Source organism: Micropterus salmoides, unplaced genomic scaffold (genome assembly GCF_014851395.1).
Source record: "Micropterus salmoides isolate LMB-PRFRI ecotype aquatic unplaced genomic scaffold, ASM1485139v1 Ms_hic_scaffold_10, whole genome shotgun sequence".
In the NCBI taxonomy this organism is placed as follows: domain Eukaryota; kingdom Metazoa; phylum Chordata; class Actinopteri; order Centrarchiformes; family Centrarchidae; genus Micropterus; species Micropterus salmoides.
Window position 1 is genome coordinate 21,886,870 of NW_024040041.1, and position 17,075 is coordinate 21,903,944.

A 17,075-nucleotide genomic window follows, 5' to 3' on the forward strand; every position below is an offset into this window, starting at 1 on the left:
GAAACTACACATGAAACAGCTGTGGTTTGTTATTATAAAGACAAAGAATATGGGTGAAAGAATGGATTAGCACTCGCAGGTAGCAGGGCTTGTCTGTGCTACAGAGAGAGCCGGAGGTGAGTAAAAAATGGTTTGCGGTGAAAAGTAGCTTCCTTTTCTGCCAGCTGCTTGCTCTCATTAGCTGGATGCTGATGTCGAGTTGGCCAACTCCTCCAGATATTTGGCATGCTAGATATCTGGCAGACATCAGCAATGTGTCAGAAATGTGTCGGGGAGCCGTTTTGATGAGTCATTGTGTAGTTCACACATAACGACTGGAGACCGCTGATTTACCCCCGATCACAGCCTGACAGTCACCGAGCTTGCAGAGTGGCAAATCGGGCTACAAATCGTGTAGTGTGAACTAGGCTTTAGCTACCATGTTGGTTTTGTTTTGAAAGGCTACGTCGTCACACGCCTCCTCAACATGCAGCGCAGATGCTGCTGTGAACTGAATCGCGGGAAGAAAAGTCCATAAGACAAGTTCTGATTTTTTTGGGCCACTTTATATAATGTAGCCTACTACTACTGATGGCAGCCCAGTTAGCAGAAAATACTGGTATATATTTTATATCGCTATTCAGCCTAAAAGTACTGGGATATAACTTTTTGGTCCATATCACACTGCCCTACATTCTATGCATCTTCACAATTATGGTGACCTTTCAACTTATTTTTTCTTTCAGCCATGTAGACACAGCGACCCCTAGCAATCCAGAAATGTATTTTACACTCCACACTACACTAGTGTATACTAGTATAATATAACTCTTGTTTTCCTAATCTTAATCCACCCTACACCTTTAACTCTATTCAGGACTTGTTTTGAAATTTTCCAGTCTAAAAGTGCAGAATTACTGAAATTGTGACTGATAATACATTTTCAAAACTTGCACCTCCAACCTTAATATTTGAGCTGTACAGCATTCAATACTGTGCATCAATATATACTGACTAGCTGGCAAACGGAGCAAAACGGCAGATATTTCCCTGGGGAGTTGGCAGAGACCAAAAACATAGTTAAAAAGGAGAGTAAATATTAGACTTCAGATGAGTGACAATATTTGCAAACAAGTTTGTCATATCAACTTAAGATGTGTGTAAGTGTTTTCACTGCCCAAACCAGCAACTCCAATACACAAGATGTTCCTGGGCCTACCTCATGAGTGGGTTTGTTGCATAATTAACTCTGAGTAAAACCCAGGAAAAGTTCAGTCCCTGTTCCAGACGCCCTGGTAAAACTCAGCACATTTATTCAGCTAATGTCTAAATCAGCAATGGATGACGGACATTGTTGATAAAACATTGTGACGTGGAGACGGTTTGTGACACGATTTATGTAGAGTATGACTGGACTGTGTCAATGTTTGCTCCAAATAAATCTCCAACAAATAATCTGTACAAATAAAATATTTTATTTAAAAGCCCACCAACAATCATTATGTTCATTATTCATGTGTAATATGTTTTTAAATTAATTTTGTTAGACAGCCTATGTATGATATTTATTGAGAACACAGGATGATTATATTGAGCATCACATTTTTTTTATGTTTTCAAACCACAGTGTGACTTTTCTGTCAGTGGTCTGCCATATTATGGACTACGGTAATCAACCTCTGAAAATGATAAAATAAGGGTGACAGAAAAGACTGCTGACAAACGCTTTCTGTAAAAGTGATGAGGAACATAAACCAGTGATTGGTGTTAGATTGGCTGATTATTCTAATGACATTAAAGCCTTGATCAATATGGGCCTTGAAAGCAGATCACCGTTAATGGTATTAGAAAATAAATGAAAACATAGTCATTAGCTGAAAAAAGGAACAGAAATTATTGATAATCTTAAAACAATAAAAAAAAAAAGTCAATGTTGTCTATTACATTCCAACATGCCACACAGTATGACAAAAAGACACTGTTTTCAGTGTGGCTGCAGAGAAACCAGCAGTAGCAGCAGTAACATGGTTGTAGTAAGCCCCATGACACTTGTGTCAATTACTCAAAAGGTATAAGTGAAGCACATACACTCGCAAACAGGATAATAGATTTTGTTTGCTCGCTCATTTGTTACCTGATCACACTCTCCTTTTCATTCAGAGGTCATTCACAACTAGGCCAAGGATGGAGTTACCATGGCAACTAAACCAGAGAGAGAAAAACCAAAAAAAGGAATTTCAAAAATGAGAAGAAAAAAAAAAATACAGGGGCAAGAAAAGTATGATCTTTAGGATAAGATGTGATAATGACCACAATCCCAACCAGACCTAAGTCTGTACATTAAGCAGCACACATGCATGTTTGCCAGCAATCTTTAGACATCCTGAAATGTTCCGGGTGGTTTATAATTTCAAATGAAAATCCAACAACAATTACATACTGGTATTTTGATGTATGTAATTAATAGTTCAGCTATGTGAACCATAACCCTACCTGGTATCTGCCAGCACTTTGGCCCAATCTTCATTTACAAACGTATAGTGTAGCTGATCAAGTTCAACTAGGAATATCCATTTGCATTAATGTGATTAATAGCTCAGTCCTCTTGAGCTTGTTTGATTTACTGCTTCCCTGGTAACTGTATGCCCTTTGACCCAAATCATTCTCTTTATTTACACACATAAATAAAAAGTGTAGACAGTGATAACACTTTAATACCTAACCAGTGACACACAAATCTGACCCATGGTATTCATTAAATTTTCAACATATTCAGGTCTGGGTAACAAACTATTGCTAAATGTTGTTTATGGAAGACGTCAAAGAAAATGCAAATGTAACAGTAGTCCTAGAGCTTTAAACTGCTTCAGTCTTTGTATATCTTGAGGTAAATAAGCATATCCAAACAAGCATGTGATTGCAAGTAGGCTAGTATCTGTCATTAGAGAGATCTGTATGTTGTTACACATTGGGCTTCCAACTACTAAAGCAATGTTCAACCATTAAAATGAAATCACACGTTTCACACCTGTAAAATCGACATCCCTCCTTACAATGAAAACAGCAGTGATAGTATGCTAGTCAACGGGCCTACTCTACATGAGTAATCTGTTTGAACAGCAAGTCGGCTGAATGCCACTGCTTTGTGTTTATACTACCCTGCCATATCATTCACCTGAACACCACAGACTCAAACACATTTGTCTGGGATAGTGACTATTACCAGGTGTGGTGGATAAAACGATAAATTGCAAAGTAATGACTGCTGGCGAGCGACCATCGTCGAGGAACCAAGATCCTGACGTTAGGCCACAGGGCAAAACGTTACATTATTCCCTGGGTTTCGTAATGACTGTTTCTGCCATGCACGGTAGAACTGAGAGCGTAAGTTGCGAAGACAGATATTTTCTTTCCAGTATCATGGCAGCGAGCTTTAAACAGTGAACATTACAGTTCTATTTTGTGATATCTGGTTCAGTGACTGCTTTCTCATCAAATAGCCTCAGTCTGAGTGTGCGCCATCATCACCGTGACGGCGTCACCGTCTCCCACAACACAAGACACTCGACGAGCAAACTAGCAATAGATGCCCAACACGGTGGTCGTAGCAATATTTGGTGTGCTATTTGTAGCGTAATTGTGGCCAAAAATGGGTGAGACAGGCAAGGGATGTCACATAAACACACAATGTAGGTGCGGTTATTGTGTCTTTTGATAGACAACTGCCAACTAGCTTTAGCTAGCAAGCTAGTTAGCCAGAGCAGGCCGCTGTGTAAGTGGACGGTCTCGGTGGGCGCCGGGCATCAGCGCTACCTCTCAAGCCTTTACGCCTCTGTTACCGTGTATCTTGCGGTCTACTCATTCGGTTCACTGAGTCAACAAGACTGGCATAATAATGTTTGAAACAACGGCGTTTACCTGGGTTTATCAGGTTGCCAGGGCGCGCGGGATCTTTCTCTCCGAGGATCCTGAACACCTCTCGTTGTCGATGACGTCACGCGTAGGTCTTTCGTTGTGGACGTAAAGCGCGTGTCACGGACTGCAACTTTAGCGACATCCGAGAGGAGATATAATATCTGTGCACAGGGATAATGTGCAAAACTTTGAGTAAACCGTAAACATTCTAGCTTTTAGAATGGGGAAATATGGGTTACAGTTACAAATGTACTGCACAGTGCAAAGGTCACAAGCTAAACTTAAATTTCAGTCTAGCAAACTTCTCAGAGCATATTACATTTGACATATGTAATATAAAACTACAGAAAAGCAGCTACCGCTAACACAACATCATTTGTCCTCACTATTTTGTTCTTCTAACTTTAAACAAATCACAGCTTCTACCCTTGTTCCCAAATGTGTCCCCTCTGCCCCAAGAAGCTTCGAGAGTGAAGAAAAACAAGAAAGAAACAGATCTCTCTTTAAAGATTTTAAAATTTGAAAGACAGGGCTACTGTCAACTCACTCACCAGACTGAGATGGCTGTAAGTTGGTAACATCCACTGTACGGGTCTTTGGAGGAAGTTTAAGAAAATGTATCTTAAATGAAGAGAAAGTGACACATCTGGACAAAATCAGTGGCTTGCAGCGCCCGTCAGTGGACGACAAATCAAAATGCCTCTATTAAACCGAAAGTCATCTGCGAAACAGAAGTAAGCCTGTCCGATTTTTATTTAAGCAAAAAACAAAAAATGCATACGATCAAAATGCCACGTTTGTCTGTTTTCAACGGTGATATATAAATAATTTTTATTTCTGATGACCCCCGCGCATGCGTCGTGGCTTTAAAGCGTTTGGTCCTCCCATAAACCCGGAAGTAGTGTGAAGGTCTTCGGCGATGGTTGGAGTTTAAATAAGCTTTCACTGTTGTAGACCCACAGTCGATGTGAAAATGGGTGTTAAAATAGAAATGTTTAGAGTAAGTATTAAACATGTTAGGTGGGCATTTAATATGTATTGGTCTAAAGGTTTAAAAATCGTACAAATCGGCCTAGGTCTCGTGGTCTAGCTAATCATTATCTTTATGCTAACTGTGATCATGATGTAACCTTTTCCCACAGTCACTCACTGGCTGGTCTTTTTGTTTTGAGCAGATGATGCTGTATCTGTCCTTTCCTGTGACCATGTTCTGGATCTCAAATCAAGCAGAGTACTTTGAAGAGTACATAGTAAAGAGAAAGGTCAGTAGCGCCATTTATATTTTTGATCATGCATAATAATCCATTCGTCGAGGTTCAGTGTTCATGTAATAACAAATGTCTCTTTCTATGTACTATGGTGGCATCTTTTATGGTATCCAGAGAGAGATCTTCCCCCCTGACGAGGGAATGCATGTAAGTGCACAGAGCTCATGTTTCTATAATGTCCACACTGTCCATGAAAAATAAAACCACAACTAAAAATATTATATAAAACCACAAAGGTGCGTAGTACTGACTACACTCTCAATGCTCACTGCAACAAAAAATGTGGTAGTGAGCCTAAATATAGTGATGATTTTTCATTTTGCTCTCTATACTTTTTAACCGCAAGACCCATATTATTTCCTCACTGTCATTCTGAAACCAACAGATAGATGGCACAGTACACCACATAGAGGTTACCAGAACTCTTCCTTGTGATACTGCTTTTATCATTTTAATATTTATCATACAAAATCAATCATACAAAATTCATGGCATAATGACAGCCCATGTTCAAACTTAAATGTTTTTTTTAAGAATGGTCTAATTCTAATAATCCTACAATGATTCTTTCTATCATGACTCAACCCTGAAACCATAAATTGTTGTATTAACAGAGAAACTTCCTTTGCTGATTTTTTTTATTTTAACATAATCATATAGAACAGTGGTTTTAAAAAAGGAACTACTGCTGTACAGCACAATATAATGCTTCTGCTAATAATAATAAAAATAATTTATAGTAAAAACAAACATTTTAACATTTTTCAAAGAAATTTAAAAGTCAAGTAAAATCAAAAAGGCTCTATGTTTTAGTATGACTTAAAATTGATTTTAATAATGACTGTGCCATATTTATTTTCAGAGGAAAGAGTTGGAGGACTTCAAAGAGAGAATGCGTGTTCGTAAGGAGCGGCGAATATTAAAAGACATTTCTTTGGAATCTGAGAACTAAGGATTATGTGTGGAAGATATGTGCTCAGCACCACCAATGGAGGACTATCTATAATTGTTTCTGAAAAGTTAACACATCCCAAAGGTGTGCTGGGCAGGGATTAATTATGCCATACCAAATAAGTCGAATGTTATGTATTATGGACATGTGTGACATTTTCATCCGAGACTTTTCAAATGTCAAAATGCTTTGTTTGAATGTCTGGTCATTCATAAAATAATTATTTGAGTTATATATCTAGTTGGATCTAATGTAATTATCATGATTTATTTTATGAGGTGCAGTGCCTATAAAATGTTTTCACCCCCTTGGATTTTTGGTGTTTTACAACATTGTATTACAGTGGATGTAGTTAGGCATTTCTGATGCCTAATCAACAGAAAGAGACCTTAATGCCGAAGTGTAAAACAAATCTCCATAAACTGATTTGAGTTCAGCACAAACATAAAACACAAAGTGATTACAAGCAATTATTAGAGGCACATGTGGCAGCAATTACTGTCTTTCATTTATGATATACATTCTGGGTAGTTTTAGTTTTATGTTCTGGATTATTGGACAATTTCCCTTATGTTACAGTTAACTTACAGATTGCAGCAAGGTTTTTTTGAGCGTTGCCTCAGCATGATGCTACCACCACCAGGCAATATTGCAGATACAGTGCACTTCTGGTAATGTCTGGGTTGTGTTGTTCATCATCCATATGTTTAGTATGATGACCAAAAAACTTGTTTTATGGTCATCAGACCATATTACCCCTTTCCATGTTTTAAATGCTTTCTCATACTTTCTGGCAAACCGTACCTATGCAATGCTGAATATTTGTTAACAGTATCTTTCTTATAAGATTAGTTATTGTGCTGCAGAGGTTTTGAATGTTGCTTTGTCTACATGATTTTTGCACCTTGCAGATGTCCTAAACAACTGGCTGCACCAGTCAGCTGTGTGATTCTGTGGGGGACGTAAAAGCCTATTTACATCCACTGTGTTTGTTTGACACCACAGGCACTGTTTATGTGTATTCGTCTTGTTAACATGTATTTTTTAATGCTGTTGTTTTTCATTAAGATCATAATTTGTTGGTTTTGTTTCACCTATTCTAGAAGCATAGATTTCCCTAATGGATATGGTTGTGATATGAAGAGATGTATCTCATGTGCTGCATTCTATGGTCACTTTGTGAGCAGTGGATTGCTGGTTTGAATACCTGGATTATCAGCCAATATTTTGAGTAGGAACGGGATGTGAGTGACTAACTTGAGCAGAGGCATTGGCTGTCCAAATGAAGTGTGACCCAAATGTAACTCCTGGTACAAGGCGAACAATGCAGATGACTCAAATATGTGACCGATCATGGTTTCCCCTGTAATTCCTGTGTGTGTGTTAATGCTTTTTAGAAATTACTTACTATTGCTTAGAGTGTAAATATCCATTTGAAACCCTATTTGGAAGTGGAATGATGCGATAACATATGTTACAGTGCTATCGAGTCTCCATCTCCACTTACCTGTGAATTTGGCACTGAATGTCGCTAAAATGATGTGCTGATTGATATGGAAAAAGCATCAGTTTCAAGATAATGTTTTTTTAAGAGATAGCACTTGTTCTCACATACTTTTGAAAAAAACAGATCAATAAATAATTTTGAATATGATATGACCGGCATAGCTATCTCTGATCTCCGAAGTATGAAGATGTCTGAGAGGGCTGTGCTTGGCTTGTCCAGACACTCTTAAATCTTGGACGTGTCCTGACACCAACCACACCTAATAAACTGCTGAACTTGAAAGTGATGACATGTTTTCCCCAAGGCTCATCAGATGATACCCTCAAATATATTTGGCAGTGAGAAGTGGCCAGTTGGATGTCTCCTGAAGACCTGGCGAGATAGTGTGTATTTCATTCTTGCAGCTGTTTCTTTCTCATGGCTGCCAGTCATTTTAAATGTCAGACTCAAAATGTGGTAATATAGTATTTTCCGATGTGATTTGCTGATAAATACTATTCCAGCTGTGAAAAGCAATGGAAGTAATGGAAGCCAAATGATGATGATATTTTACTTAATCCATACCCACATAAAACTACTACTGTTTAGCCTAGGTCAAGGTCAGGAACCACTTGGCTTTGTTTAAGAGTAAAACTAACAACAATGAAAGTAGCTTTCCCTATATTTTTCATGTTGGATGTTTGTTACGACCATAGACTGTGTGGTTGCAATAATATTATTAGACACAAGGGGGAAATAGCCATCCATCCATCGTCAACCGCTTATCCTGCGTACAGGGTTGCGGGGGGCTGCAGCGAATCCCAGTTTACATAGGGCGAAAGGCGGGGTACACCCTGGACAGGTCGCCAGTCCATCTCAGAGGGAGAAATAGTTAACTGTCAAAAGCTGTGTGCTTGAACAGTATGGAACTCCTTAAGTGCCAGAAGAATCCATTCATGAATAAAAGAATAAATAAATAAATGCGGAAATATATGCAAGAATGAATGAATGAATAAAACACTTGTAATAATGTTACTTTTAATAAAGGTAATAAGCTAGCGGTAGAGTCCTTAGTTACATGATGGAAGCTATATAACTTGTAAAACGTTATCAATGGCTGCTATCATGTTAATTAATTCCCCACACCGCTATTTTGAGTAACAGATTATTGTCTGGAATAGGACACTTGAGAGAGAGAAAGGTACTTTTTATATTTGTCACAAGATTCTTGTTGAGGCCTCCACATCTGCTACTCAAAGCTTAAACTTTGAGTCTAAAATAATGTTGCTAGTCTTGGCTACTGGACATTTGACAGCTGATATAAAATTGTCTTAAAAGGACAACACAAAACATTTAAAGACTATCTCCCTTGTTCTATTTTCTCCCATGTGTGTGACATAATAGTGCTATCAACATTAAAACACTGAGGCATCTTTTAGAGTACCATCTCAAAAAATTAGAATACTGAGGAAAAGTTCATTGTGAGCACCAGAACCAGACAGAGATTAAAAGCTTCAGAAACCTTTGCAGGTGTTTTGAGTTAATTAATTGATTAGAGAGCTCTTCTCCAGTTGACATTTCTGTATAATTTATAATACAGAAATTTATTTATTCTAAAATTTTAATACATTTTGAGATAGTGGAGTTTTTATTTCCATGAGCTGTAAACCGTAATCATCAAGATGAAAACCAATGGCTTTGAAATGTTTCACTTGTAATGAATCTAGAATATATCAAAGATTCACTTTTTGAATTAAATTACATTAGAAAATTAACTTAACACAATATTATATTTATTAAAGAATCATCTGTATTTACTTTATATTTTTATCACCTGAAGAATTTATTACACATTTTCCTCCCAGAGTCACACTGTGGATCAGATGTCCCACCTGGTGTAGAGCTGCAGAGACCTGGGAGTCCTCATTGTGCTGATGGGGTGGACAGACGTGGAAAGGCCTTCTCTCCTTCTGTTTACTTTGACTTTTAAATATTGTCCATATTTGTATCATAGATCCATTTAAAAAAATATATGGTTTATGGTTCACTTGTAATAAATTCTATATATATTAGCACTCCCTGTCTTTACTACTTACTGAAAAAGCTAAACTTATACCACAGATAAAACATGAAACATTAAAACTCTTGCTTAAGAACATCAGTCTAGTATAAGTTAAAAAGTGAAAATGAATCCCACTAAATGATTTTTATTGTGACCTTGCAAACTCTGAGGTCTCAGAGCTGACCGAATGCATACATGTAGTAAATAGGTGAGTCTATACAATGTAAACCACACAAGACCTTCTCAGAGGTCGCAATAAATGACACCTCCTACAAGGCTTCAAAACTATTCAGTGTGCAGATAATTCTTTGTTTTTCACTACAGAGTAACTTCTCAGTCAATGTCACATTTGTCTCTTAAAGAAATATCAAAATAAAACAGTAGATAACATCAACCTTTCATTTTTTACTTTCTACTAACATTGGTAAAATGTTTGCCTATAAATAACATCTTAATATTTTCATTTACAGCTGTTAACTATAATATATTGTTAAGATCACAAAATTAAAATATAAAACTGATGATGAATGAAGAATGATTTTATTATGTATAATTGATTGATTGATTTTTATTTAGAAGGGACCATGTGCAATTAATAACATAAATGTAAACATTTGATGCATTACACCAGAGTTAGCCTTAGGCTAATTTACATCTGCAGTCCCCAAATACAAATAAATACAAATACATACAATATAAATATCAACATTATTCAAAAGTACACGACATATCAAACATAAAACATCAGACATTGTTTAAGAGCATATATCATGTACTTAATGCCCTTCACTGGCGCACACACACACACACACACACACACACACACACACACACACACCACAATCACGACATACAATGGTACGCCAACACCCAACCCCTTCTCAACCCTTACGTCAACCCTACAATAAGAAGGTGAATGTGAGTGAAGGAAAAAATTATATTACCCACTGACAAAATGGTGGGTGCATTGTTGTGAAAGTTTTAGATGTTTTTTTAAGTTATCTTTAAAGACCCCAAACAAGTCACAAGTTTTTAAATCATCTGAAATTGTGTTCCATTGTTTCACAGCTTTGATAGAAAAGGCTGCCTGCCCAAATGCTGAATAGCGAAAGGGTACAGTGCAGCTATATACGGAAACTATTCTAGTTGTCCTCACAGAACCACGATAACAGACAAACTCACGCAAACAGGTGGGGGCAAGACCTTTTAAGATTTTATAAACTGTGCATAAATTTGAGAATATTCTAAAATTTTCAAAAGTTAGTAGATTGTACTTATGTAGTATTTCACAGTGATGGTACCTGAGTGGCTTTTTGTCTAGAATTTTCAAGCCCTGTTTGTACAGAGATTCTAAGGGCCTAATTGTTGTTTGGGTAGCCTGCCCCCAGCAGGTAATACAATATGCGATGTGTGAAAAAATAAGGGCATGTAAGAATATCTTAGCAGCCTCTATTGATAGAGAGGATCTAATCCATCTATAATTTTTCAAATTGTATTTAATAATTTTTGTCATTATCTTAATGTGTTTTTTGAAAGTCAGGTTTGGATCAAGCAGCACTCCAAGATATTTAATTTCAGTAACAGTCTCAATCTGTTCACCTTTAAAGCAGATGTTTATGTCTAGGGTGTTTAGTTTAGCTTTGGAAAAGAACATGCCTTTCGTCTTACCTATATTCAAGGTTAGGCAGGATTGGTCTAACCACTCGGCCAATCCAACCAGTGCGTTGGTTAATTTAGTAGCAGCTTGTTGAGCTGATGTTGCATGGGTGTACAAAACTGTATCGTCAGCATAGAGTTGTACCTCTACATCATGACAATGCTGAGGTAGGTTATTAATGTATAAGCTAAAGAGTAGTGGGCCTAACACAGATCCCTGAGGCACACCCATTGTGTACCCCAAGGAGCTGGAGCACGTGTCATTGATTTTTACACACTGCCTTCTATTGGATAGGTAAGACGAAATCCATGCAAGTGTTTTGGACGAAAGATTGAAGCTAGTGAGTCGAGACATGAGGACATTGTGATTAACTGTGTCAAAGGCCTTACTTAAGTCCAGAAACACAGCTCCCACAACTCCTCCTTTATCAAGAACAGATCTAATTTGCTCTGTTAAGTATAGAACTGCTGTTTCTGTGGAGTGAAGTTTTCTAAATCCAAACTGGACTGAGGTTAGACCAGGGTTGCAACTGTTAATGTGATCTGTTAGTTCGTTTATGACCACTTTTTCAGCAACCTTGGAAATTAGTTTGATACACTTTATAACAAAGTATTCCTAATACAAAAGCAATAGTTTAATAAATTAAACTCTTGTCTTGCATTCCTGAAAACATCAATGTTAAAAGGTTACAAATGTAAAAGTAGTTTTGTATGACTTGAAATGTGTTGAGAGTTATTATAATGATAGAATCTGTTGATAAGAACCCAGTGTCATAATTTCACGTCAGTAGTGTTCAGGTGTTGTGAGTAAAAAGAGAAGCAGGAGCGGAAGAGCTGGAAGCTGCAGCTGTTCTCTCCTGAAGAGCTGGAAACAGCTAATCACATCTGGAGGGTTCTGCAATCAGCTCCTCTGGCACCTGTAAAGACAACAATGGGCAGACAGTTAAGCAGCTTCTTCCAAAGAGCCATAAAGCTACTGAACTCTGAGATCGCCTCAGCATGATAACCTCTCTGGCATGTCACAGTAATTAGGGGTGGCAATGTGAAATACTTTCCTAATATGTGCAATATACGGTTTTCTGCTGGACACTGTGCAATGATAACTACTCAAGTCAGATCTTATTGAACGTTTATTATAAGGATCTTATTTTATGTTTCTTATTGAACTGTACTACCTTTTTTGGAAAATTCTAATCCACCAAACAAACTCAGAGGCGGCTCTCACACACCTAATTTCTCACCTTAACTAAACCATTACCCTAGTTACAGCCCAACTACCTGTCTGCAGGCATAACGCGCATTATGTGCTGACAAAAAAAGGTGGATGAAAATCTCTGCAGGTAGCCTACAACAGCTGTTCTGCCGAATTATGCATCCACCTCGTAAGCTCCTTATCAGAAACATCGCTGATGAAACGCAGTTATCACCTCAGATTATTTGCTCAAGGAATGCTACATCTACTAAGTGTATTAACTTATTGATGACTCTAAATGTACTTCAAATAAATCATCCCCACTGATGAACCCCACAAAGAATAATATAACGTTATCGTTTTTAAACAGTAAAAAAACAACAGAGACAGCTAACTCAAATAGTGGCATCGGTGCTCCCCGGTGTGACAGTTTCAGGCAGAACTCCGCAGCCGCTCCCCCCTCAGCTCTCTGCCTTTAAACCCTTCATGTCCATCGGGATCAGGTGCAGCCACTTATAATAGTATCCGACTAGTATCTAACTGAACAGTGATTCCGTTACAGGACGTAGCTAAATCTCACATCGCCCGTTAGTAAAAGTTACTGCTAACATAATGTCAGCTAACTGAGAGGTGAGCCTTTACTTACAACTTCAACACAGACGACTTTTCTTCAAAGCATTATCACCTTAATGTCTAACACTTAGGTTAAGCTAATAACATTACATTTTGGCTTCTCTCTTCTTGCTGACTTGTCTTTGACTCATTAAAAGCTGCGGTTAGAACACACTAACTTACTTACTTACACTAACTTAGCAGCATGGGGCTGCTCGTATCTGGCTAATTAATGTAACGAGGTAATGTTAAGCTAACAAGCTATATGCTGACAGCGATACCTGTTAAATGTTAACAAATAAATAAAATACAGGAATTTTACTCACCAAGTAGAACACGGATTTCCTGGAGGTTCTCTCTCCAATGAACTGCACAGCCTGCCATTATTCATCCGGTATCTGCATGTAGAAATGTCCAAAAGGCTCCGACAGGCTGAGCCTCAGAGCTCTGTGTAGCTGACTGAGGCTAACAGACGGCGGACTGAGTGCTAGGAGTGGCAACGGCTAAAGGTGCCTTTCAATCAAAGTGGCCACGCCCCTAATAATGCAGAACTTTAAGGCTTAATATAAATTAAACAGGTGAGTTATAAAAAAATTCATCCCCCTCGCAGTTGTCACGAAGGGAAAAATTAGCAATATGCACTAAAACCATTTTTTGAACCAGGCTGTAAACATGTTTTATTCTGCTGTAAAGTTGGGCATTTTAACATGGGGGTCAATGGAGATTGACTCCCTTCTGCAGCCAGCCTCAAGTGGCCACTCGATGAATTGCAGTTTCAGATACTTCCGTATTGGTATCGGAAGTGAGAGCCGGAGGTTGCTGCTTTGTTTCAAGGCAGCCTCACTCCACTAATTCTATTCACAGAACTAGGCCACCACCCTGGTGTGCCTTTTGGAGATTTTCCATGCAAAAACCGGATGGATGATGTCTTACTATGTAGTTAATTGGACTGACATACCTTCCAAGAATGCAAAATATGGTTTTAATTTGGTAAACTGTTGCTTGTGAATTGGGAATCAGATTAAATGTACTTGGAATAAAATCACATTCTTCAACGATCAGTCTACTATGTTAACTGGAAATAATGTGATCTAAACTTTTAACAAAATGACAGTAAACAGCTGTAAATGAAAATATGATGGTATTTATAAGTTAACATTTTGCTTATATGCTAGAAAGTTAAAAATTAAAAGCTGATGTCCAAATAAAACCAGCATATAACATTTCTTCAAGAGACAAATGTGACTGACTGAAGTTACACTGTGGAAAACAAAGAATTATCTGGACACTGAATAGTTTTGAAACCCCCAAGGAGGTGTAATTTATTGCGACCTCTGAGAAGGTCTTGTGTGGCTTACACGTTGTAGATGAACCTATATACCACTGATGCATTCGATCAGCTCTGAGACCTCAGAGTTTGCAAAGTCACAATTTATAATACCACCTAGTTGGATTCATAATTACTCAGTATGCAGGTCATTCTATGTTTCAGCACTTACACATAGGTTGGTTTGGATGTGTGCTCATTCTTCTTTAAATTAGACAGAGCAGCACACAAGGCACTCCTCAAACTTCAGGCTCTTGTACTGAGTGTAAGGGTCCTTTGTATAATGTAGGAAGTGGAAATACTTCTGCACACAAAGAAATATACTGCATAATTGGAAACATTTAATGTGAAACATAAACCATATTTGGGAGTATTTTCACTTTTCAATTTACAATAGATTTATCTCTCTAAGCAAGAGTTCAGTCAGTAGTAGAGACAGAAGGAGTGCAAATATATATGGAATTTATTGCAATGTGCACCATAAACAATATATTTTTTTTAAATGGCCACAAAACACAAATGTGGACATTATTTAAAACTAACATTAAATGTAAAAGTTAACAGAAGAAGGGAAGGCATTTTCTACGTCAGTTCATGCCAACAGATACCAGCACACTGTCCAGCACACTCAAGATGCATCCCAGGTCTCTGCAGCTCTCTGGGCACCAGGTGGGATATCTGACCACACTGTGAATATGGGAGGAAAATAAATGTGTAATAAATGCTTCAGATAATGGAAAATATAAAGTTAACCACAAAAGATGGCTGAGGTATATTTTGACAGCGCTATTATGTCACATTCTGGATAAAATGGAACAAAGCAAAACCTCAAAATGCGTGACAATCTTTATATCTTTTTGTCTTGTCCTTTAAAGACAGACCGTGGACAGACCATCTAGCACTAGCTTATAAGTTGTGACAAGTAATGTTATAATCAAGTGACAGCCAAATAAACGACTTGTAACTATAGTTAACCCAAGTGAAAATCTAAATTCAGGTTAATTGTTTTGCTTCAGATTGTTCGTTTGAGATATATTATGCATTTTTAGCCTTGTGTAGTATAATTGCAATAACAGATAAATTGTTATTTCAAGTCTTGTTGAGTAGTTTCAGGTTAACTTACCTCGAGTAGAACGTCAAGCTGGCAATGATACGGCCACCGGCTACCAACCACCAATGTCGATGTGCCTCTGGGGGTTTAGCCGATTAGCTTCCTCCATGCTAGCAACGCAGAGTAGCATATTAGTTTGGTAGCCATAGGTGCAAGGTTTCAGAAATCAGGAACCTCAGCTCCTTAAAAACAGCTGTTCAGAAATCAACGGGTGATGTCATGGATTTTTTATAGTCAATCATCATAATACACACAGTAATGTGCGCAGCATATCGACACAAAGGTATCAGTCATTGGCTGCTCAGACTTGACTTAGTGGGCGGGCCAAAACACATTGACAGGTTGAGTTTGCAAAGGAAAGGCAATGACAGTACGTCTCTTATCAACAGCACTGGCTCCAACAGAAATCACAAATGCCATAGACAATAAAAAATATGCGGTCAGAGTATTTATTGACTTAAAAAAAGCATTTGACACAATAAATCACTAAACTTTATTAAAGAAACTGGAACGCTTGTTATTAAATCTAAGCAAAACTACATTTATGGTATTTGGAAACTGAAAAACAAACAATCAAGCAAAGATACGGTTAGAGGGTGTCAACATAGAAAGAACACATGATACAAAATTCTTGGGAGTGGTTATAGTCGACAAAATGAGCTGGGAAAACCATATTAAACATATGCAAACAAAATTGTCTAGAAATATCTCTGTCATGGCAAAGCAAAGCACATGCTTGATTACAAATCATTCCATACTCACTACTGTTCATTGGTCTTACCTTATTTAAATTACTACACAGAAGTTTGGGGAATCACATTCCAAAGTACAATATAATCATTGATAGTACTGCAGAAAAGAGCAATACGTATAATCCATGATGTTGGTTTTTTGAATCACACCAATCTTTTATTTTTACAGTCTAAAGCTTTAAAATTCACTGACCTGGCTGAATTTCAAACAGCAGTACTGATGTACAAAGCATGAAATAAGCTCTTACCGACCAACATACAGAAAGTATTCTCGGAAAGAGACGGGACGTACAATTTAAGAGGGGCATCAAACTTTAAACTCCCAACTTTAGAACCACAAGAAGAAGTTTCAGTACAGCAATAAACACTTACCTAAAGGATTATTAGGAACACCATACTAATACTGGGTTTGACCCCCTTTCGCCTTCAGAACTGTCTTAATTCTATGTGGTATTGATTCAACAAGGTGCTGAAAGCATTCTTTAGAAATGTTGGCCCATATTGATAGGATAGTATCTTGCAGTTGATGGAGATTTGTGGGATGCACATCCAGGACACGAAGCTCCCGTTCCACCACATCCCAAAGATGCTCTATTGGGTTGAGATCTGGTGACTGTGGGGGCCATTTTAGTACAGTGAACTCATTGTCATGTTCAAGAAACCAATTTGAAATGATTCGAACTTTGTGACATGGTGCATAATCCTGCTGGAAGTAGACATCAGAGGATGGGTACATGGTGGCCATAAAGGGATAGACATGGTC

The 17,075-nt window shown here is 37.8% G+C and overlaps 2 protein-coding genes across 6 annotated transcripts in view; one reads left to right on the forward strand and one right to left on the reverse strand.

Moving 5' to 3' along the window:
* Positions 1-4,028, reverse strand: part of brd4 (bromodomain containing 4) — a 39,872-nt gene extending 35,844 nt beyond the window's left edge. For 3 of the 4 annotated variants that reach the window (XM_038709919.1, XM_038709920.1, XM_038709918.1), the window contains exon 1: positions 3,898-4,028. The gene's annotated coding sequence lies outside the window, so the exon portion shown is untranslated. Of the gene's footprint in view, positions 1-2,113; positions 2,182-3,897 lie in introns of all 4 variants that reach the window. The other variant, XM_038709922.1, reaches the window with a different exon arrangement.
* LOC119896530 (protein PET100 homolog, mitochondrial) lies at positions 3,231-7,768 on the forward strand. 2 transcript variants are annotated; one of them, XM_038709997.1, is made up of 4 exons: positions 3,231-3,363; positions 5,070-5,156; positions 5,277-5,309; positions 6,025-7,768. In XM_038709997.1, exons 1-4 carry the CDS (start codon positions 3,238-3,240, stop codon positions 6,112-6,114), a joined length of 336 nt encoding a protein of 111 aa, XP_038565925.1. In that variant the 5' UTR covers positions 3,231-3,237; the 3' UTR covers positions 6,115-7,768. The 2 variants fall into 2 exon arrangements, with proteins under 2 accessions (XP_038565925.1, XP_038565926.1); XM_038709998.1 differs by lacking the exon at positions 3,231-3,363 and adding an exon at positions 4,755-4,894.
* Positions 7,769-17,075: the final 9,307 nt, after the last annotated feature.